Source organism: Biomphalaria glabrata, chromosome 1 (assembly GCF_947242115.1).
Source record: "Biomphalaria glabrata chromosome 1, xgBioGlab47.1, whole genome shotgun sequence".
In the NCBI taxonomy this organism is placed as follows: Eukaryota; Metazoa; Mollusca; class Gastropoda; family Planorbidae; genus Biomphalaria; species Biomphalaria glabrata.
The window spans coordinates 60,168,370-60,192,308 of NC_074711.1; the positions used below are offsets into that span (position 1 = coordinate 60,168,370).

Here is a 23,939-nt window from a genome sequence, read left to right on the forward strand (position 1 = left end):
CTTCAGAGTTGAAGAAATCTACATCATAACTCAAACGTCACGCAGGACGATGGCCGACAGGAGATTGCAGCTGGCAGGATATGGACCCGAGACCATTTCGAGACGACCGAACGAGAGTCCAGCGTACATATTGCAGGACAATTCAAATAGATTTATAGATATACTTTATCGAGCGCTTCGTGTAAAAAAAAAGTATAATGTAGGCATGCGTGTGTTATGTAAAAATAAACGTGTTTAAAAAAATCGTAATTGGCAGCTCAGTATGTGTCCTTGATAACTTATTCGCAAACTTCTTTTATGCTAGCTCCTTTGCTGATTGACCAATCACGAAAAGAGGTTGTTTACTTGCTATTAGATGCATTCACAGACTTGACCCCGTTTTCTTGTGGTGAATTTTGTTGCTGCATTTACTAAAAACTATTTCGTATAGTGTAGGAAATGTTGATCGCTTATTGTTTCTCTCAAGCAATTAATAGATCTACATTAATTTTATGTTGTCTCTTGTATACGACGTAAAATGGAAATATACTCATTTGATCTGCCACCCTACTCATTTCCGTGGGTTCAGGAAAGGAAATCCAAGTCAGAAGTCTGGACTCTGGTGTCAGTAAATCTAGCTAGAGTAATCTAATCTAGAACTAGATCTAGACTCTAGATCCATCTAAATTATTCTAAATCTAGATATAGAATCTAATCAAGATCTAGTGATTCTAGATCTAGACTATTAAGATTTAGATCTAGTGTATATACTTATAGATCTATACTTTTCTAGTCGAACTACTAGACTAAAAAGTATTTACTATTTAGACTCGAGATTCTAGTATTTAGATCTAGTAGTATTATAAAATTAGTAATAGTTAATAGTTTAGTATCATAGAAGAATGGATGATTATGATAGAATAAATCAATGATAGATTTACATAAACTGATAAATATAATGATGAATAATCATAATGACAATCAAATGACAATAACTGAATTTGAATAAGATATTTCATATTATAGATTTAGAATTGAGACTGTTGAGTGTTGAGTGACTGTTAGATCTCTAGATCTATATTTAGATCTAGATTCTAGATATATTTATTATTTATAATATTTATATATTTTATATATATAGAACAATAAAAACAACACGAGATACAGAAATTTTACTAAAAGAGAATTAGATCTAGATGAATTACAGAAATGGGAATCTAATTGGAGCATGTCTTTCCACCCAGAAAAATGTCAGTTATTAAGAGTAACAAAAAAACTAAAACAAATTGATTCCAATTATCTTATTCATGGTAAACCAGTAACACAGACTAAAAATGCAAAATACCTAGCTAGGTATTATAATAAATGAAAAAATGTCATGGAATCCCCATATTGATGAAACTATAAAAATTCAAAGCATTAGGGTTTATTAAAAGAAATTTCTATAAATCAAATAAGAACATTTAAAACTACAATGTTATTTAACCTTGGTTAGGCCAATAATAGAATATGCATCCTCTGTTTGGAACAAACACAAAATAGAGCAGTGAGATTCATAACAAACGAATTATTCACATTAGATTAGAGTGTCACTAGAGTAACACCTTTAGTAAAATCACTAAATTTAGAAAGGATAGAAGACTTAAAAATAAAGTAGCAATAAAACATAAAATACTGAACCATAATCTTCAAATACAAAAACAAAATTTAATAATATACTCAGAAAGACACAAAGATAAAGGCACATTCCTCGTTCCATAAATGACTATATGCTAGGACAAATTTGTACAAATGCTCTTTCTTCCCTAGCGTTATTAGAACATGGAATGGGTTGCCTGATCTAGCTAGGAAAACCAGTGACTTGGCAGAATTTAGGCCTTTGGTTAACATGCATGACGCGTAGGATGTAATCATCTTCTTATTTGAAGTAACGTCTCTATCATATAAGATAAGATAAATCGAATCTCACTATCCAGGCTCTCTGCAAACTGCACCATACACCACCAACCTAAAGAACTTGACAACTCAGGGCTCCAAAGTAAAGTAATAGTTTAATGTCGATAAATAACAGCCAATACTGTACAATTGGCAACACGTACACTGTACAAATATCTCTCCGATAACACCGTTCCGCCGTATCAACTCTTGCACTGGCCTCAACGTCTCGTTCCGGGCTTGCACTGGGTTCAACAGTTCAAGACTGACTTCACACACTAGGCTCGTTGTGTCGGACTCGATCGCAGACCAAGATCAAGACGCCAGCCGTCTCAACTGTACTTGACAGTACTCCGCACTGAACCGTCGTAATGCTCCGTACAGAACCACACCGCTGAACTGTGCTATAGTCGACCGGACTGTAGTGAACCGGGCTCTGAACCCCTGCAGTGAACCTTGCTGTAATGAGCCCCTTTTCTCGACCGTCTTGACTGCGATACCTCCGCTCTTATATAGGGTCCCTACTGGCCTTCTCGAACCGGACAGAACGCCGCTCGACGTTTCCAGGTGGTCAGATGACTACAACTCTCGTTACGCTCCTGAGCTCTGTTCACGAACCGCCGTCGATCCTTCCCGAACCGCCGTGTTGACACTCGACTCGGCTGAGCATCGTAACTCGTCACGGTTAACCGCTCGTCTAGCGCTGGCCTGGGGCGATTTGCGTCGGCTGACTACACTCACACCACTACCCCCATCTGTGCCACCACCAGGTTTATAACACTGCCCCCTCCTTAGATCTGTCCTTCCCGGACAGAATCAACCTCATGACATTGGCTGTGAAGCTTCATCGTCGTAGGTGGGGGTCGATCGGTGGCGGTTGGCTTGCCTCTTGAGCTTGATGGAGCCATCCATGTTGCAGTCATCAATGGTCGCTTCTTCCTCTTCCTCCAGTTGGCCTTGACCTGGTTGCCTCGCCGTCGTGCTTTCATTGCCATCCACGTTGAATTCAGAAAACGTTTTCTTCTCCTCCAGTTAGCCTTCATCTGGTTGTATCGACATCGTGATCGCATCGTCATCCATGTTGCACTCAACAAAAGTAGCCTTCTTCTTCTTCTTCGCCAGTTGGTCTTCATGTGGCTGCAGTTATTTCTTGGTTGAATCACCATGCACGTTGGACTACGCAAACGCCGCCTTCTTCTTTTCCTCCAGTTGATCGTCCTCTTGTTGCAGTGACGTTGTGGTTGCATCGCTCTCTTGTCGGTCGGTACTGAGGACAGCCACTTGACACATGGAGAGGTATAGGATGTAAGGGCTGGGGATACCAAGATCGTTGGCAAAAGAGGTGGCTTCATGGGGCTTTGCGAAGAAGGACTGGGATGGGCTTCAAATCCACAGGGCGGGGAATTGTGGGACAGGTCATCATCTTCAGCCTTGTCTGGAGGGCATGCTCGTGGGGCAGGTTGGTAACACTCCTCGTGCAAAGGTCCCTCGTCTTCGGCTTCAGGCTCCATTCGGCTTTCTTCACCACCATCAGGACCTCTCTCTCTCGTCTCAGTATCGGGCCAATCGCTTGTTGGTTTCAGGCCCTGTCGATGACTTTCGTCTTTCAAATGTCCATCAACGTCAACATCAGACTGCCTTGGATTATCTTTACCACCTTCAGGACTTTCCTCTCCAGTCTTGGCAGCTGGACCAACGTCTGTTAGGTTCGGACCTGGCTGGTATCTCTCGACTTGCATATGTCTCTCAACGGCTTCGTCAGGTTTCAATGGGTCCTCATGATCACCACCAAGGCTCCTCTCTCTGGTTTTAGCATCTGAACGAACGTCTGAGTTGATGATTCTCTCCTCCACAGCAGGTATGCGTTGGTTCATAGCGGCTATCTTGGTGTTCATGGCATCTATCTTGGAATTGATCTGTTCCAGCAAGTTAGGTTCGACTTCAAAAAGATATGTGTCCGGATCTTCTTTTTCTTCCAAAATGTCATCTCGGAGGCGTGCTTGTAAGGTTTCTTTATTTCCGCTCGTTTTCAGATTTCGATCACGGAGTTCTTGCTTCAGTTCTCTGAATTCAAGTTCGTACAGCAGTTTCAGACGAGCCATAGTAGATCCGATCCAATCCGATTCCGATCCGATCCCACTTCTGACACCAGTGTTACGAATCTCACTATCCAGGCTCTCTGCAAACTGCACCATACACCACCAACCTAAAGAACTTGACAACTCAGGGCTCCAAAGTAAAGTAATAGTTTAATGTCGATAAATAACAGCCAATACTGTACAATTGGCAACACGTACACTGTACAAATATCTCTCCGATAACACCGTTCCGCCGTATCAACTCTTGCACTGGCCTCAACGTCTCGTTCCGGGCTTGCACTGGGTTCAACAGTTCAAGACTGACTTCACACACTAGGCTCGTTGTGTCGGACTCGATCGCAGACCAAGATCAAGACGCCAGCCGTCTCAACTGTACTTGACAGTACTCCGCACTGAACCGTCGTAATGCTCCGTACAGAACCACACCGCTGAACTGTGCTATAGTCGACCGGACTGTAGTGAACCGGGCTCTGAACCCTTGCCGTGAACCTTGCTGTAATGAGCCCCTTTTCTCGACCGTCTTGACTGCGATACCTCCGCTCTTATATAGGGTCCCTACTGGCCTTCTCGAACCAGACAGAACGCCGCTCGACGTTTCCAGGTGGTCAGATGACTACAACTCTCGTTACGCTCCTGAGCTCTGTTCACGAACCGCCGTCGATCCTTCCCGAACCGCCGTGTTGACACTCGACTCGGCTGAGCATCGTAACTCGTCACGGTTGACCGCTCGTCTAGCGCTGGCCTGGGGCGATTTGCGTCGGCTGACTACACTCACACCACTACCCCCATCTGTGCCACCACCAGGTTTATAACAATATATATATATATATATATATATTATTCTATATCTATATATATATTATATATATATATTCTAATCTATTATATATAGATTATATAGATCTATAATCTATATAAATATTCTATATATATCTAGATATTGTAAGATATGATTACTTATTAACTAGTAGGACACTAGTAGGTCTGTAGAATTTAGAATATATAATTATATAATCTAGATTTAATACAATAATAGTCTAGATTGGTTGGTCAATTATTTTTAAATATACTAGGTCTACATTCTTGATATATTATATAGTCATTATATACCTATATATAATAGTCTAAGAGACTAGATCTAATAGAGACAAGATCTAGTACTAGACTAGAGTAGTAGAGACTAGGGTCACTCTTTTCTAGATATCTATTATAGATTCTTTGGTGCATAACTCACGATTTGTGGACCCCTTAAAAACTTGACTAACGAAACCAAATTGATATATTTTTTCATTTTTGTTCTCTCAAAAACACCAGATATTTTTTAAGGCCTATTAAAAGTGTGTATGATAATGGGGAGGATTTTTGTTTATTATGGTTTGTGGGGGTAAGGGCGAAAAGCAAAATAGAGCTTCTCAACTATTTTGATATTGAATAGAGAAATCGAGGAAGAGTCAAAGAATTTTTTTTAAGTCTAATTTTTTTGTTGTATGTGTGTTACGATAATCAGGGTGCAAAATAGGTGGGGGCCAGATATATAAAGATGAAGAGAGAGTTAGAGATAGAAAAGGGGAGTGAGAGAAATAAGGAGAAGGAAAGAAATGTGAAAAAAACAAAGAGAAAAATAGTGGATCATTCTAATTCAAGTATAAATTCAAATGGGAGAGCATTATGATGCTCCTGATAACAAAAAGGATGGTTTCAGAGAGAGATAAGAAATATGAATACAAAGACAGAGAGAAATACCAGACCATTTCAATTCAAGTGGGGTTTGAGGTCAAAGGAAATAATTTAAAAGATAGGGAAAAAGAAACAGAGAAAGAGCAGACCTTTCAATTCTATGTCCATAGCTACTTGAATTCACATTTAAAAGTAATCTAGGGGATCATCCAAATGACAGTGCAAAATTAAGAATGTAATTTCCCCCCCCCCCCCCCCCCCCACCAAAAAAAATTATAAATATATTCTAGTCTAGGTAAAAATCAATGTCCACTGCTTATATTATATATCTGTATTTAATAATTATTTATATACAAATATATTATATATAATTATTATTATATTGTATTCTAGTTGCTGTTGAGGATTAATGTGAAAGCATTCCAGTGATATTTCTTCATTTATTGAGGTGGACTTGGAGACAATTCAATGATAGTCTTCAAAGGAGTACTGAACCTGGATTTATTTGGCCATGATGATATATCTATCATCATCTTTTAGTAGTATCTACTAGTCAAGATCTAGATGTTTCTAGCTGTTGATGAGTTCTTGGATTAGAGATGTCATAGAAGATCTGCTACCAATATGATAAACAGACTCTATTTGTTTATTTTGGTAGTCACAAAGATTACAACGCCAAGCTTTGCCTCAGTGGATGGTTCGAAGTACTGTCTAGCAAATGTTGTGGCCCCACCAAATGGAGGTACATTTGTTATAAATATATAATATATATATGTGTGTGTATATGAGAGTAAGTCAACTATTATCATCTGCAATGTGGTTACATTTTTTTTTATGTTGGTAGTACTGTTGTTAGGTGTAGATGACTCATGCATGGTTTAATAGTTTTGTCTGCACAGGTTAATTCCTTCCCATTGTTGCATTAACCTTAGCTGCAATGCCTTCTGGTCGCACCAAAGAAGAGCAATGTTTATAGATCTGTTTTTGTGGACAGAAGGTGTACCAAGACTGAACGTCATTTAAAAATACTTTCGTTATAGTATGTGAATAGTGAGTTGCCTCAGTTGTCTTTCAGTTCCTAAAAGGCATTTAGGGGTAGTAGATTTACTTAGGATGAAGCTGTGAAAGAAGTGATGCATTCCTGGCTCCTAGCTCACCCAATAACTTTCTTTTATGAGGACTTCAGGAAGTTTCTGCATCCATGAACCAAGTGCATCAAAAAGCAAGGAGACTTTAGAATGAAAAATAATGTGTACACATGAACGTTTCCCATTTATATTACAAAAAATTTACATTTTTAACCTTATTGCAGATCTATATTTGACTTACCCTCGTATCATATAGTTTATTATATTATAAATATTACCAAGTTTAGCACTTTAACCAAGTTTATTTTATCAATTACTTCATAAAATGATATTTTATTGTCCTGAAGTATAAAGATTTATTTCCAGACCTAGAGATATTAAACATGATAGAGTTGCAATTACAACTCTATGTTATTAAAGATATATCTAGCAGTTGACACAATTTTTGTTTTAAATAAATGTGCACTTTCTGCAAGGTACTATTTTAAACTATTTTTTTATTACTTCCCTTTTGACTATTAAAAATAACAAAAAAAAAAACATTTGAGATTCTTCTGCTAGTAGCTTAAAGTATTGTAAGTAATTTTGTTGTATTAAGTTTTTTTTGTTCAAGACCACCTATTCAGCAATATTTCATGAGTTGTGTCTCCGATGGTGCAGAATACAGACATATATATGTGAATTAAATAATTATTGTAAGGTATATGTATGTCTTTGCATAGAAATCAAAACCGTTTGACCAGTCTTGATAAAATTTGCCATAAAAATGTTTCTAAGATCACAATGGAGACTGTTTGTCCCTCCCATAACCAGATGGCCCTAAAAAATAAAAAAAACAATGCACAACTCTATAGACAAAAGCTATAAACTAAAATAGATTTAGATAAAACTAGCCATGTAGTAATTGATTTTAATTCATTCATAAATATCTTTGGTCTCACAATGATACAATTCAAATTAGCACTTAAGGGCACTCAAAAAAAAAAGTAAATAATTGAACATGTTTATCATTAATAACTAATCCATTTTTCAATAAAAACTCATAGATCTTCAAATGTGTTTTTAACATTTTAGTACTATATGCGTTGGCCTTAATTATAGGTCTTTTTTTTGGGGGGACGTGGAATTATTTTGTTAATACACAATGGGACTCTAAGTTTACAATGAGATCTAGATATAGGTCAACATGAGAGCTTGTATTAGTTGATATTCTACCCCCAAAGTGTTTAGTCATTGACTACAATGACATGGATATTCCTTAGATTCTAGATCTTTAGAAATAGTTTGAAACAAAAACAGTTTTTAATTTACATATATTTTATTACCTAAAACAGTCTAAACACACTTCATCTTCACACACGTTATCTTCTAAGTGTTTTTCATGTTTACCATGTGATCAAATGTCTTGACACTGCCAAAAGGGTGTAATGAAGCAATCTGGTGTATATAAGCTAAAGGAAGTGTTGATGAACTATGTTTTTTTAAAGGCATAAGATGGGTTTTTGTGCACTTTTTTAGCAATGCACAATCATTCTAAGCTTTTCCTTTTGTAGCACACAATAATTTGTGCATGAAAAAAAAGCATCAGAGTCTCTACTGTGTCTTAATACTTCTTTAAAATACAATTTATGGGTAACTAGCTAGTGAGAATTTGTTATAAATAAGATATGATTGAAGATAAACTATTAAAATATAAGTTAAACTATAAATCAATTCTTTTTCATTGAGTTAGCAACAGTGAAGTTTAAATTAATGTCTAAGACATTGGTTTGTTTCAAGTAAAAATTCTAAATAATCTAAAACCAAAAGAGTATGAATCTATGTTTATTAATTAGGACTATAATGAAGTAGAACATAGAGCTCAAAATATTTTAATAAAAATTAATTTAGTTACTCACTTATAATATAGGCTACATTGAGGTTTTGATTTGATTTCCAAGCGTTTTTGAAGATGTTTATTTTTATATGATTATAAAACAGCATATATATAGATGTTTTTTTAAAATAAAGAAAACAATAGAAATTTAACAAAATAATAGAATGAAAAAAAAAACAACCAAATGAAAAAAACTGGGTAAAAACATATATAGTATAATATATATATATAATACAATATTCTGAGCTAAATTCTACTGAAGAGTATCTGATATTGACACCAGACAGTCATAAAACTTTATCAAAGAGATCAGTAGGTAACAGTAGTAGCAACATGCTTTAAACAAGAACTTTGGAAGAAATGCAAAGAAAAACTTAAAAAAAAAAACAAGCTACTCTGTGTATCAGTAAAGAATGGTGTAACAAATGTATGTTAAAAAAAAAAAAAGAAATTAAGAAAAATATATATATATATATTATATCTTAAAGCTAGATTTTAAAATATTTATTTAAAATTTCTTTATTATCATCCTGGTGATATGGGTAGGCAAGCAGCCATGATGCAAGAAATCTATTATAGTTCTCTTTGACTGCATATGTATACCTTGGCTTTTATTTAAAATTCATCATTAAGGTCATTTTTTTTTTTTTTACTTCCCCTCAAAAGTAATCCCTAAAAACATGTAAAGAGATGAAAAGAATTTTTTTTCCTGTTAAATTGTGAAGTAACTTTACAAATTCATCTGAATGAAAATTAATTTAAAAAAAAAAAGCTAATAGTTAAAAGTTCCCCTTTCAGACCTTGCAATCTATAGGGCAGATGATGTAAAGGTCATCTGTTTCTGTGACTCTTGGTTAACAAGGGTGTCAAAGTGGCCAGTACAAAGAGCAACCACCTTTACTTTTCGCCAATTAATGTCAGGTAGCAATTAGAGCCAGGTGGGTTCAGGGGTACCCTAAAGATCCTGAAATGAAATTAAAAATCTTTAACAGGATTCCTGGGACTTCTCAGTTTGGAAGCCAAACTCTTTACCACTCAGCCACCGTGCCTCCTATGAGCTAATACTAAATATATATACTTACTACTTTAGTTTTATAGATTTATCTTGGACTAAATATTGACGTGCCAGATTAAGGCATTGTACTTTCTTATTGTTATACACACTCAAGGTGTTAACTTTAAAACATTCCTGCAAAAATGAAACTTTTCCTTTTAGTCAAAATTGTATGCATTGTGGTGGGCTGCAGAATTTAACTTAGGTGACAAGAGAGCAAAGTGCATACTACATGGCCAAGTAACCACAAGCTTTTGATTGCCTTTTACTATGTTTGTCTAAAGTTATGTGCAGAAAAAAAGTCTTTGTAATATATATATATCAGCAGTTTTTGTTTGAAATCTTTTGCAGACTGTGAGGATTTTTACAATAAATTTAAAACACAGCAACTTCCTTTTAGTTCAGTTTGTGATGTGATTTTTTAAAGATCTGGTTTACACCCTTTATGCAACAGTAACATAAAAATATATATATATATATATATATATATAAAGAGAATGTGGTATGGATAAATGCTCAGGCTATATAGGAAACCTTAAAGGAAAAAAAAAGTAGAAAATAGAGGAAGATATTGTGAGATTTAGAAATAAACAAAATAATGTCAAGGATGCTGTGTTTGAAGAACACAGTTGCAAATTAAACAATAATTTGTTTGTGTCACAAGTGATAGAGCTTATAAATTTCTGTACACCAGGTTCACCAAAAAGCTAGCTTTTTATAGTTATTTGCCATAGAAGAAAATATCTACTTGGTTCCTGCAGCTTCCTGATTTTCGTGGAGCTCCTGGAAATCTCCTGAAATTGCAAAATATAAGAAAATGTCCTGTAAAACTCATGAAATTATAAAAATCTGAAATTCTTTACAAAATTATCCTGAAAAATAGACAAAATTGTCATTTAAGGGTATGGAAAACTGATCTGCAATAAAAAAAAAAAAAGCTTTGTTGGCTTTTATATTTTATCTAGATTCCAGTTGATTCTAGTTCTAGAATTTTAGATTTATTGGAGATCTAGTCTAGATCTTGTCTCTTAGTCTTTGTTAAATTTTTAGATATAGACTTTAAAATCTATGTAAAAAGTGGAGCAGATGGGGCTTAAGATATCGGTTTACCAGCACTTTTTTCCTCAACCTATCAATTAAGTGATTTAGATCTATATAGAGAGTGGAGTAAATCAGTTTAGCAGTCCTTTTTTTTCTCAACCAATCATATTGAATTCTAAAGCTAATTTGTGAAGAAAAAGACTTTTGTAATGTTATTAACCCATTAACTCCTTCTGCAGTTGGAAACGTTTTCCCGTTTTTGTCCTAATCCGTTGTAGAACGTTTCTAAAACCCCCTATTCAATAGACTTAATTTAAACTTTTTAAAACAAGATTTCTTCTAGTCTCGTTGCAAGCGTGATTAAAAATAATTTTGGAGATTACCAATTCTATTTTTAATAAAATCGGGAAGGTTTTTATTTTTTAAATAATTTTTCAAACGAACAGGCCCATAGCCCCAGTGTATAAGCCCCCACGTGGGAAAATGAGTATTTTTGAAGTTTTTTTATATTCTATTGGTATTAAACGCATATATTTTTTAAAACTAGACATATAGTTCTATTTTTTAAAGTTATTTGTTTGTTTATATGTATTAGATCTTCAATTTGATTATTTTTTGCAAAATACATATTTTTTAGGATTTTTTAAATACGGAGTTATCCCTCCTTGCTTAGGACTTTGAAGGGGGTTTTTTGAACCGGAAATAGGAGCTATTGGGTTAAATACATTCATGACAGTCAATGTATAATCATACAAATTTGATTTTTGTTATTTTAAATGTTGGTCCCTATATTTATTACTAAATGTATGTATAGTTTATGTTTTTTCTGCTCCTGAAATTGAATATTTTCACCTGGAAATCTTCTGAAAAATATTCTCAGAATGGTGAGGAAACTCAAATCTAATAAAAGCATATCATTTTTAATTTATAAATATTAATTATGCTGGAAGAATGATAGAAAAATAGCCCATCACTCATTACTTTGATACAGTACTTACTACAGTTATAGGCTTATAGAATTGACTGTTTTTCAGTGTGATGGTACAGTAAAAATTTCCCAGCCTATTAGTATCAAATAATTCCTTATCATGCCAGATTTTTTAAAATTTATATTAACATCAATAAATCTATTGGCTGTACAACCTTTAAAGAAACAAAATTACAACATAGTCATATAATCTATACTATAAAGTAGAATGTGAGGTGTATGTATGTTACTTATAGACATCAAAATCGCTAGACCAATCTTGATAAAACTTGGCAGGAATGTTTCTTGGGTACCAACTTAGACCTTAGTGTATGTATTGTAGCCCTAAAACAAACTTAAGACCTTAAAAAAAAATAAAGTTTTCCGACTCTATTACAGCTATTCTATAGTATTTTATGGATCTAGGCCATGTCTACAATGTTGACATGAGAAAAGATCAAAAGGATTTAGACCTAGATCTAATTTTAAGAAATACACTTTGCGGAGATAGTTTTTTTACTTTGACACATGAAATTACAAAAGAAGATCCATTGATTTCATTATATAATAAATTTAACCTTCAATTTTGTGTTTCAAAAGCATTTTTGCATTAATTAGTTCGTTATATCTGTGACTACAGATTTCCTGGCGAACATTCTTTCATTAGACATTACCAAATGGTTACACATTAACACATCTCTCTACTGAGTCTATTCCTAGGCCTAGGTCTAAAACCCTCATTGAACTCTAAGATGATGAAATTTCTTTTCGCAAAGATAGTTTTATGCTTTAACACATAAATATACTAATTATTGTCCATTCATTTCATATTTTAATCAAATTAACATTCAAATTTGTTTTTCTAAAGCATTTTTAATATACATTCATTAGCTGTTAGCTAAAGCTGCGTAGCCGTGTTGACACAGGCCATATATTCATTCATGAAAAAAGGTCACGCATGCGCAACACAGAATGAACTCTATAAAAGCCAATTTAGATTAGTGTAGATTTAGATCTATGTCTACCTCAAGATCTACTTTATACTTTAACACATGAACATACAAAATTAAGTCTATTCATCTGAAATTTTAATCAAATATATGTAGGCCTACAAGCAAATGTTTTAATTTGAAAAAATGGATTTAAGCCTATTAGCTATTTTGATTTGATAGCTTCATTTACACTATTTTTACATTGACACATTCGCTTTACTTATCACATTATTATTTCGTTTAATTGTTTACAAAACACTCTCAGTGACTATATCGACAGTAATGCGCAAATAAAGACCCGCGGGTCGCGGGTAACATATGTCTAGTATACATATATAAGTTTATAATCCTTTAATCCTTTAAATTTTCCAATTATTGCAAAAAAAAAAAAAAAAGAACCAGTTTTGTACACATGACCTAATAAAAAAGCAATTGTAGATCATATAAATTGAACATGCACAGACATGCTTGGGCAATTTAGATTAAAACTTAAAAATTATATATTTTTTTTTACCTTTTTCCCAAATACTAGTGTTGCATATATATTATTAAAAATTGTGTTGACACTAAATATAATAAGATTTACTCTTATCAAATTTTTTTTGACAGTTTAAAAGTATTTAACTTTTGGTGGAGAATTGAATTTGTAAAATTTCTTTTAAATATGTATGTATCTCATATTTTATAAAGTGTAGCTTTTTTTTTTTATTGCAGTTTGTCCATCAATAAGTATACGTAATCTGGATAATTTTAATCAGCTGAGAAACTGTACTGTTATTGAAGGCAACTTGTTTATTACTGTGGATGCAACGAATTCTCAAAATGGAATTTACGCAATAGAGGATTTGTCATTTCCAGAACTGAGAGAGATCACAGATCATTTAATTGTGTATCGGGTGAATAAGCTTACATCTTTTAAAAAGCTTTTTCCAAACCTGAGGGTAATCAGAGGGCAACATTTGTTTGATGTCTATTCCCTTGTAATTTATGAAAATAACGACCTTCAAGAAATAGGTCTAATAAATCTTGATGTCATTGGCAGAGGATCAGTGAGGATATCAAATAATTTTAAGCTCTGCTATGCTGATACTATAAATTGGACCCAGTTGGGTGTGGAAGAACTGGTATACATTTATGATAATAGCAAGCAACCATGTCCTGTATGTAGAAGTAACTGTGAACCAAGAAACTGCTGGTCTTATGATCAGTGCCAGAAGGGATTCAGTAAGTAACTTTTACTTTCAGACATTTCAAGTTATTATTATTATTTGTTTAAATTCACTTTTATAAATGGGTTATGTGTTACACTCAAACTTTTAGGCATCACTGTGTATCATTTGTGCTCACTTGTTACAGTCTGACATCAATACTTGTGGTTATTTTATATCCACAATACAATTATTAATTACATGAACTGCCTTTGAAATCTTTATTTTTTAAAGCATAAGCACAACATGCAAAGACAAAGTAGGCTTGCTTTCAAAAGATATTTACAAGTAGATGTTGCTTTTATAAACATTTAATTTAAACAATCTCTCTCTATATATATTCATCTAATCCTAATACTAGCTCTGCCCAATGGTAGAATCATTTGCTCCATGATTTATCACAATATATTCTTTTTTGAAAATTCTTGTCCAAAAAACAAAACATTTCCTTTTATATTTTAGTATCTCTAATATAAGTTTATATATTGTTTACTTTAGCTGCTCTGGAATTCAGCTCCCATCCCCACTCCCCCGACTTTTTTTTTTCACTTCCAAAAGGTATGGAGCCTGCATTATAACACTCTCTCACAAATACTTTGGTCATGGAATTTTAGTAACACTTAGGTTAAAATATTTGAAAAGTTCTAGATATTTGTTTTTCTTTTGTCAAGTAAAACTTTGCCATCCCATTGTTACATTCCCCTCCCCACTTCTGACTTCTTTCTATTTTATTTTACATTAAAAGATTTGATTTATTATAAGCTCTATGTATATTTTTTCTTTGGCATCCAGTGCACTGTAACCTTCCCCCTTCCATTGATTAGTGGATTCTAATATCCCTTACCTCAACCTGCAACAAAAATATGCAACATACATTTTATTATTTTTTTAAAACTCATTTAATAATGAATTAATGAGTCGTCATATTTTATGAATCTTCCTCCTGCTCCTCAACCATTTTGATGTTTCCTTAACATAAAATTCTGGTCCTTAAATTATAGTTATATTATTATACCATTGAATTAGAACAACTTGTTTGCATCAACCTCCCTCACACATACTTCTGGCCTGAGAATTCTAGTACCACTTTCTTCCTCCTCGCCACCACCTCTATTTAATAACTACATACATTCACCAGCTTTTCTACGGCTTCTTAATTCAATGTTAAAGTATATATACATATACGCTCTATGTTGCTATGTCATAGATATCTAAATGGATATTGGAGAGAGCACAAAAAAACAATATCAGCAATTCCGTTAAAAACAACAGCAGATAATTAACTTAAAATCTTTCTTCCAGGCTATTTAAAAAAGGAATAAGTAAAACTTAAAACCTTTAAAAAGCATTTCTAAATAAATACATGTTATTGTTTACATTTATCAAAGCATCTCTAGCATAGATATTGATATTTTGCTGAAGTTGTTTTGATTTTTTTTTGTGACACAGCTTGTCTAAACCAATCTTTTAATACAGAAGTTTTCATTTTTTAGAGTTTTAATTTATACTAGTCGACTGGCGTCGTAGCATATGCCACTATTTTGCGGCTATTATGCGACTGCAGTTGGCCCCGCAGTTTCATAGGGCCTGCGCTATTTCTAGGTGTATAAATTATTAAATTAAACCATTTTATAACTTATAACTAATCTCCCACGGCCTCCTGTCGATTTACCAGGAGCTCCTGGAAATGGTGACCGGTCATTTCATCCCAGGTCACTTCATCCCGTCATTTCATCCCCTGGTCACTTCATCCCCAATTAAATATTTTCTTTTTTCATTGTTTAATTGTGATGTTAAGGCTTTGACTTTAAGCCCTCATCTAATATAAATATGATTATGTAGAATGCTTTTTGATATTTTTTGACATGTTACTAATGCGTTTATAGTGTTTCCTCTTCCACTTTACATTCTTGATGAGAAATCTTATAATTTATTGTAAATCTGGGTGCATACTTAGCTATCTATATAATAGCACTTCTATTGGATGTGGGGGTTGTAAAATTATAATATTATCCTGCGCATGACGTAATGATCAAAGGCCAAGGTTTGCTGGTAGTAGTGAAAATCATTTGAGAGATAGAAGCCTGATTAGAATAATTATGACCATGACGCTGATAACTTATCATCAAAGGCCAAGGTGTGGTGCAAGTAGTGGAAATCTTTTGAGAGATAGAATGCAGTAGAAAAAATGAAGGAGAAGATGTCGGAAACCACAACAATGTTGTGGGCTTGTCAGGCTAATGTAATCGTCGACTTACCTCCTTCTATTCTGATGGCTCTGCCCAGAAAAAGTTTTATACACAGGACTCTCAGACAACATCGTGAACGACTCAGAAACATTGGTGGAGCTTTGCCATCTCTTCCGGCTGATGCAAAGTTTGAGGTACCAGCAGTGTACAAAGAGTTTCTATTATACATACGACTCACTGGAGAAAAGCGGAAATAATCAATTTCTAGTTTTCGGTGATAGACAGTTACTAGAATGGCTCGGACGTAGCAAATGTTGGTTTGCCAATGGTACTTTTAAAGTTGTCCCCTGTTTATTTTATCAATTCTACACAATTCACTTTAAATATGCACAGGGTGTGATTCCACCAGTGTTGTACTGCTTGCTTCAGGACAAAACCAGTGTTACGTAATATAGATTGCTTGAAGCAATTAAAGTACTTGTACTAAATGTAATACCAGAAATTATAATCACAGACTTTGAGAAAGCCGCCATGACAGCTTTTCAAGAGAAGTTTCAAACATGCAGAGTAATGGGATGTTATTTTCACCTCTGTCAAGCTGTATTATGTAAAGTCAATGAATTGGGCATGAAAAGTGTCTATGACCATTGTAATGAGTTATGTGACATGGCTTTGGCCTATGTACGTGAAAAACATAAGTGATTCCTTTGAATTACTCGCCGAATCCATGCCACAACACAATCGGATGCCGGAACTGTTATCCTACTTTGAGCATACATATGTACGTGGCAGAGGAGATAACTATGCTTCAGCTTTATTCCCTCCAAGTATATGGAATAAATATCTCGACATAATCTGCAGTGTTGCGCGAACGAACAATGCTGTGGAGGGTTGGCATCACGCCCTCCAGTCTCTATTTTCATGCCACCATCCAACTATGTGGACATTTCTAGATGGTCTACATAAGGATAGTCAGTTGCACAAGGCATCAGTTTTACTGACTTGCACCGGCATTGAAGAACGTCCAAGGAAGAAATATGCAACACTGGCAAAGAGAATAACAAACATTGTTCAGCAATATGAATCAATGGATCGTCTTCTGTACTTACAATCATATTGATGTAGATAAGCACAAAAACACTTTTTTACATTACCTCTATATTTATACATGTTAAATTTTTTTAGTTTTTTACTGGCATTTGTTTTAATTTTATACTGATCTAATGTGTTACACTTTTTGTCATTTAAATAAAAAATGAATATATTAAATATTGCTCATTTCATGATTTTTACAATTACTATTTGTTAGGTAAAATGATCAGATGATAAAAATATCAGGGGAGGAAATGACAGGGAACCCTGGAAATCTCCTGAAATTGCAAAATAAAGGAAAAAGTCCTGGAAATATCCGGAAATTATTAAAATGAAAACTCATACAAATCTCCTGAAATATATAGACAAAAATTCATTCAATTTGGAAAACGCCAATCCTATGCCCGATAAAATCCCCCAAAAAACAGCATTATGCAATACCCGTAATTGTGGAATCTATTGAAAGAAGCTTCTCGTGCCTCAAACTAATGAAGAATTACCTGAGTCAACAATTCTCATAGATAGATTGAAACATTTGGTAGGCCTAATTCTTGCTATTGAGCGTGATCTATGTAGGAAATATAATTTTTATGATATACTGTATGACTTCGCTACATGCAAGGCTCATAAAGTAATTCTGTACGTAGTAAAGAATGAATAAAATGCAAAGACTAATTTATTTTCTAATACAAACTCTTAATTTTCAATTATTATCGGTATCGCTACCCAAACTTGGCCCTGCAAAATTCGTTTTGGATAGGGTTCTACAATGGTTAAGTCTGGCCCTGCTATTTAGTGACGGGTAAATACAGAGTAGATTACTTGTTCTCTTTCCATGACTTCTTGGTCACAATGGTAAAGTCCGGCCCTACTATTTAGTGACGGGTGAATATTACTTGCCCCCCCCCCCCCCCCCCCCACCCCTTCTTTTTCTTTTCATTTCCTAAATTACGTAGGGTTACTCTACTCCGTCTGATTTGCAAAAATAAAAGAGTGATCTTTTCATTACGTGGTGTCTAAACTCTTGAGCCATGAAGAGAATTATATAGATTCTGCTCATTTTGCTAATTATTTGTACTAAATTGGAGCCATGATGTTTCTTAGCCTAGCTTCTATGACATTTAAATATTCTATTTTTTCTCAAAATTGACAAAGTGATTGGTTTTGTTTTAACATATTTAGCTTTATCTTTGTCTCGTAGCTTTTATTATTATTATTGAATATTGTTGGAAGCGTGGTAGAGGCTAAGTAATCTTAATTTGGCTTGGTTTGGCTACCTATGAAGGGGGCTCGAGGTGCAACACCCGACTCGGGCTTGGGCAGAGTTGTGTTAACTGAGCGCCTAAAGGCAGCTCATAAAACCTTCTACCAGATACCCCCTCTCCCCACTGGTCCACAAGTGAGATAGGACCATAGCACTCTGAGCATGCTATAAGCATATAAAAGCTAATTTCTCTTCTTTTTTTTTTTTTGGCTCCTGTGTGTGTTTTTAATTGATTACAAAAATGTTCTTGATTAGTTTTCCTTTGCTAAACATTCAGAATTTCCTACTTCCAATATATTTTTACAAAGAAAGTTGTTCTTTTTAAGTTGGGTCTTAAAAAGGCTCTATTTTTTTTTTTAATTGATGTTCTGGATGGTAGAGACATGGGATATTGAACTCAGAACAATCATTTTTATATGTTTTTAAATGGCTTACATATATATAAAGTTATGTGGAGATATGAATAAATATTGTAAATTTTTATTTTTTTTACTTTGGATCATAATGTATTTTCTAGATATAATCTACATCTAGAGCTGTTGACTTGTCCACGGATCAGTTTTCATATTTCCAATAGAAGTGACATGGATAGATAATAAGCTAAAAATTTCCATTTGGTGTTTTAGAGGTGTTTGCTCTATAAAGTTTTGTAACAATATGGATAAATATGATAAAAAAATTATTTTCAATAAGGATCATACAATTTTTCCACGATCAGATCTCTAGAGATCGTGGAACCAGTGGCGTCACTTGGATGGGTATCACCCCCCCCCCCCTTAAAAAAAGCCTTTTTTTTCGTTGGTTTGTTGCACTGTAATACATATAGTTTATAATTACCTACGTTATTTGATTGTTCAACAAAAACTATAAAATGATTGTCTTAAATTTTAAAATTCAGTTGTTTATTACAATTTATCTGCAGTTTACTGGGTTTGCGTAGTCACATGAAACTCTGCACTGATCCTTAACCTTTAGAATCGAAGACATGCCAATAATCTATAGTTCAATTTTTCAACAATGCAACTATAAGTAAATTACACTGCTATTTTTTTTAATGGATTTCAAACTTGAAAATGTATCAAAGTCCATTTTTAATAAAATTGCCCTTTGTGAAAGTGTCTTTGTTGCCTCAAAAAGTTCTTAATTTTAATTATAAAAATTCTTTTTCACATGAGATGCCATAGATAACCAGATGGTAAGAAAGGGTTGAAGGCTTTGTTAAATGATTTAGAGGTAATTTTTCAAGGTCTTAGTGGCATATGAATCATGCAATGTCAACTTTTATTTTCGTCAGTTATGGTATTTCTGTTCGAATGATGCCTTTTGAAAAATCATCATATACGCCTATATTTTGAAACTGACATCTACAATACTTCCTTGGTTGTTGAACTAAAGTATTTATTTTTCTGTTGGATTGCTCTAAATTTATCTTCTACATCAATGATTGCTTCCAGTAAGAGTTGAAGCTCAGAGTTGTAAAATGATTAATGCACATAAGAATGAACATCTTTTTCTCTTAAATAGTGAGTCCAGCATCTTGTGATTGCTTTCCTGCCATTTTCTTATTGTTTTTCTTTTTTTTTCTTTTGAATCACAGTGCTTTTTTTTAGAAGAGCCTTTTTTTCTATAACAATTTGCTCTAAAACGTAATGCCTTTGTTAAAGAAAAGGTTTAATTAGACACCACATTGTCAATAATTTAAAGATATGCCTACTCTTGTGTATCTTTGGTCTTCTAGTGCTCCTCCCCCCACCCCCTCCACTATCAAAGAGTTAAAAGACTATAAAAAAACATCTTAATAATAATTACAACAATAGAAATATTTCTATTATCCTTGATGAAATTAGTCTCACAATAGTGCATTACACAGAAAAAAAACACAATGATAGTTCAATGATACAATAGTTTTAACAAAAATAAAAGTGTGTTGTAGACGTGAATGTTTGTCTGGCTAGCGCCATGAAGCTGCATGGTGCTTAAATATAATATTATAATTATTATTATTACATTGTAAATATTCATATAATAAGTACTCAAATGAGTTTATTGTTATGAAGATATTGTTCAGTGTGAGCCGGCCTAATAATTGAACATTACCAAATCACATATTTTTCATTTTCATTGTAAATAGATCATAACATTAAATAACTAATTGCACCTTCATTTGCCCTATATTAGTCTTAACAACTAGGAAAGAATTGGTGCAAGTGTGTTTGTACCTTGGTGAGAACAGAACCTTGTGTATGTATGTAATCTTTAACTGCCCTTATCATGGCAGCATTTTCACAGCTTCACTTCTAAAAGTGTAACTGGGTAAAACAGATGCGGTGAGAAGATCTAGCTGATGGTTGTTTTTCGGGGAGAGTGATTGATGAATGGCCAATCTCTTTTTACTGGCATCTGGAAGACAAAAACAAGTTTCAAAATATGGAAATGGGATTTGCAGTAGCTTTTTTAGTTATTGAGATCATAATCAGACTTACAAACAGACCACACTAAAGGAATAGCGTCTATTCTCTTGGGGCTGCTAAAAATCAGATTTCACCCTCTCCTTTATCAGTTTAAAATATATGTAACAGCTACTGTTAGTCTTTTGAAATCTTACTGTTTTTTAAAAATGTTTTAAAAGTATATATATTAATGCACAATGTATTAACTATTTTCGAAATGTAAAAGGCATTTTTTCCTCACAACCTTTTCCCAAAAACTATGTTATTTTTCAGAAAAAAAATGTTAATGAGTATAAAATATAATCTACCTATAAATTATTTAAAAAATATATTTTAAAAAAGGCAGTTCATGTAAATTCAACAAACTTCATCTACAATTTTAAAAAATCTTATTATTTTCACCTCACCTATTATTCTCACCTAGGTATACATTATCAGAAACAAATAAAGTATTCACTTTCAGTGTATCAGTTTATCCTCATTCAATTTATTTTAATATATATATATATATGTAATCAATTTAGCATGCAGCTGTAAAGCAAATCAAGGCTGTATGGCTAATGGAGCTTGCTGTCATGAATACTGTCTTGGTGGATGTAAAGGTCCAACAGCAGAAGATTGCTACAGCTGTAAATATGTGTCCTTCAACAATTCATGTCTTTCAGAGTGTCCACCTGCAACATATAGGGTCAGTCTTTGAATTGTTTTCATCTTAGTACTTTGTTTCTGATTCGGTTTATGAATGTAGTGGCTTAGTATCAGAACTGATGGCACTGAGTCCTGTAGATTATCGGATAGTCTTAAGTTTTTCTTTATTATTACATATTTTACAATACACACATGGATCTGGTCATTCTAGTTATTTTTTATGTGTGAGGTTCCACAGGACAGAGTAGTACTCATCACAAACTTTTAACTTCTCAAAAAAAAAAATTTCACAAGAAACATTTCCTAAATGGGTTTGAACATTGAAAAGTCAAATAAAACTCTTGTAGGGTTTTTTATCTTAAAAAGTAAAAACTTTTTATGTCTTTATGTAAGTTATTAGTAGCTAATTTCTTAATTAATGACAGTTTTGTTATTTCTTTTTTATTTACAGTATAAGGGAAGAAGATGTTTGACTGATAGGGAATGTTTGTCTTTACCTTATCAATCTGGAAAGGCTCCCATGCTTTTAGTTGGTGAAAAGGGAGAACCAAGCCAGTGTGTCTTTTATTGTCCTCAAAACTACACCATCAGAGAATTGAAAGAGAAAAATTACAATGAATGTGTCAAATGTACCGGATTCTGTCATAAAGGTAATAAAATATCAAAGATAATTAGAAATTTACGGAAAACTTACTCCATTTTTCAGGCTGATTTCAAAGGGTGTGAAAATAGGCTATATGTTTTATTAACATTTTTTCTGGACTATCCAATAGCAACAGTTAAAATTTTTATGTATGGAAATGTGTGTTTTTTTTTTTTAATCTTAGGAAATATACTCATGAAATAAGTGATGGGAATTTTCCGACAATTGTCGGAATTCCGAAAATTTTTAATGAAAAAAAAAATCAGATTTTATTTTTCCATTTTCGGAAGAATGGGAAATAAGATTTTTTATTTGTTTTGAACATGCACACATCCAGTCTTTTGACACAGTTATAAGTTCTATTTTTAAAAATAAACTCGTGTTACGTATTGTCATATAAGTCTAGATCTCGGTCTAGACTACAGTGGTTTAAATCAGTCTAGAAGAATCTAGATAGATATATTCTAGATAAGATATCTAGTTTCTTTAATTTGAATACTTTTGAACTAGATCTAGATTAGATCTAGAGCGCCTAGTCTAGACTTCAATGACAATGGCAGACCTGCCTACCAAAAAAAGTCCAAAAGCGTAACGCTGATGGTCAAAATGCGTATTTTGGCACCAGAATGCGTAACACTTACGCGATCCACTATTTTGTCATATATATAATATTAGATCTAGATGTCATGATTAGATCTACAATCTAAATCTAGATCAGTACGACAATAGAGATGATATCTAGACTAGATCTGGATCTATGTCTATATAATGAATATAATCTACTGAGAATCTACTCTAAATCTGGGCTGTGTTACCGATGCCGTGAATCCGCTACAAACGTAGGTCTGCTCCAAACTTTCGTAGGCCTACCTTCATCCTTGATCTATTCTATACCAAGACTAAGAATGTCTAGTCTAGATCTGGACTAGATAGTAGTAGATGTTATCGATCTAGATCTAGATCTAGTCAATCTAAATCATACTACAACTAACACTAAATTGGAACTAGAGTGTAGAGTAAAGTAGAGAATCATGACATAACGTAATGGCTAGCTAGATCTAGATCTATTCCTGTATAACAAGTTATCTAGATTCTAGCTCTAGAATCCAGATCTAGACTAGATATCTACAATGTCACTCAATGTGTTTTGAATCGATAGCACTTCGATATTTATTTTCTATACAAATGAATACGGGAGTCAGGGATTCAACATATTTAATTTCTACTAATGAACTTACAAAAAAAAAAAAAAAAAAGTCACGTTGGTTTATCAGCTAACTGACGGTACCAACCTTGGTACCAACCCGCCACTCCCTCACTCTTCATTTCTATACTAAATCTAATTGCTTTTAAGAACCAATCAACGTATAAATCTGGACACAATGTGTTCCCCCACCTTTTCTGTCCCCCCCCCCCCCCCCAACAGGACGGCTTAGCGCGGCCTTAGCGTGACCTCCGTGACCGCTCGTAAGCTAGTCAAGAGGGGGGGGGGGAAAGGATACAAAATGCGTAACGCGACGGGTTAAATGCGTATTTGCGTACTGACGGTCATTTTTCGGAGATTTTGCGTAACAAATACGCATTTTGCGTAACGGTAGGCAGGTCTGGACAATGGCTGCTTGCCACCTTTTGAATAGTTCAGAAAAGTATCGGAGTATCATGATGCACGGCTCCTATGCACTATTAATTTTTACTCTGTTGATACGATGTCCCCTAGATTTTTCTAATTTGAACCCT

At 33.9% G+C, this 23,939-nt stretch overlaps 1 protein-coding gene across 4 annotated transcripts in view; it reads left to right on the forward strand.

Moving 5' to 3' along the window:
• Positions 1-320: 320 nt before the first annotated feature.
• The window catches only part of LOC106052721 (putative molluscan insulin-related peptide(s) receptor), a 77,502-nt gene continuing 53,883 nt past the window's right edge, over positions 321-23,939 (forward strand). Inside the window, exons 1-5 of one of the 4 annotated variants that reach the window (XM_056016873.1) lie at positions 321-388; positions 6,084-6,432; positions 13,423-13,932; positions 21,436-21,599; positions 22,011-22,209. In XM_056016873.1, the coding sequence (XP_055872848.1) occupies positions 6,315-6,432; positions 13,423-13,932; positions 21,436-21,599; positions 22,011-22,209 (991 nt within the window). In that variant the 5' untranslated portion in view covers positions 321-388; positions 6,084-6,314. 4 annotated transcript variants of the gene reach the window in all.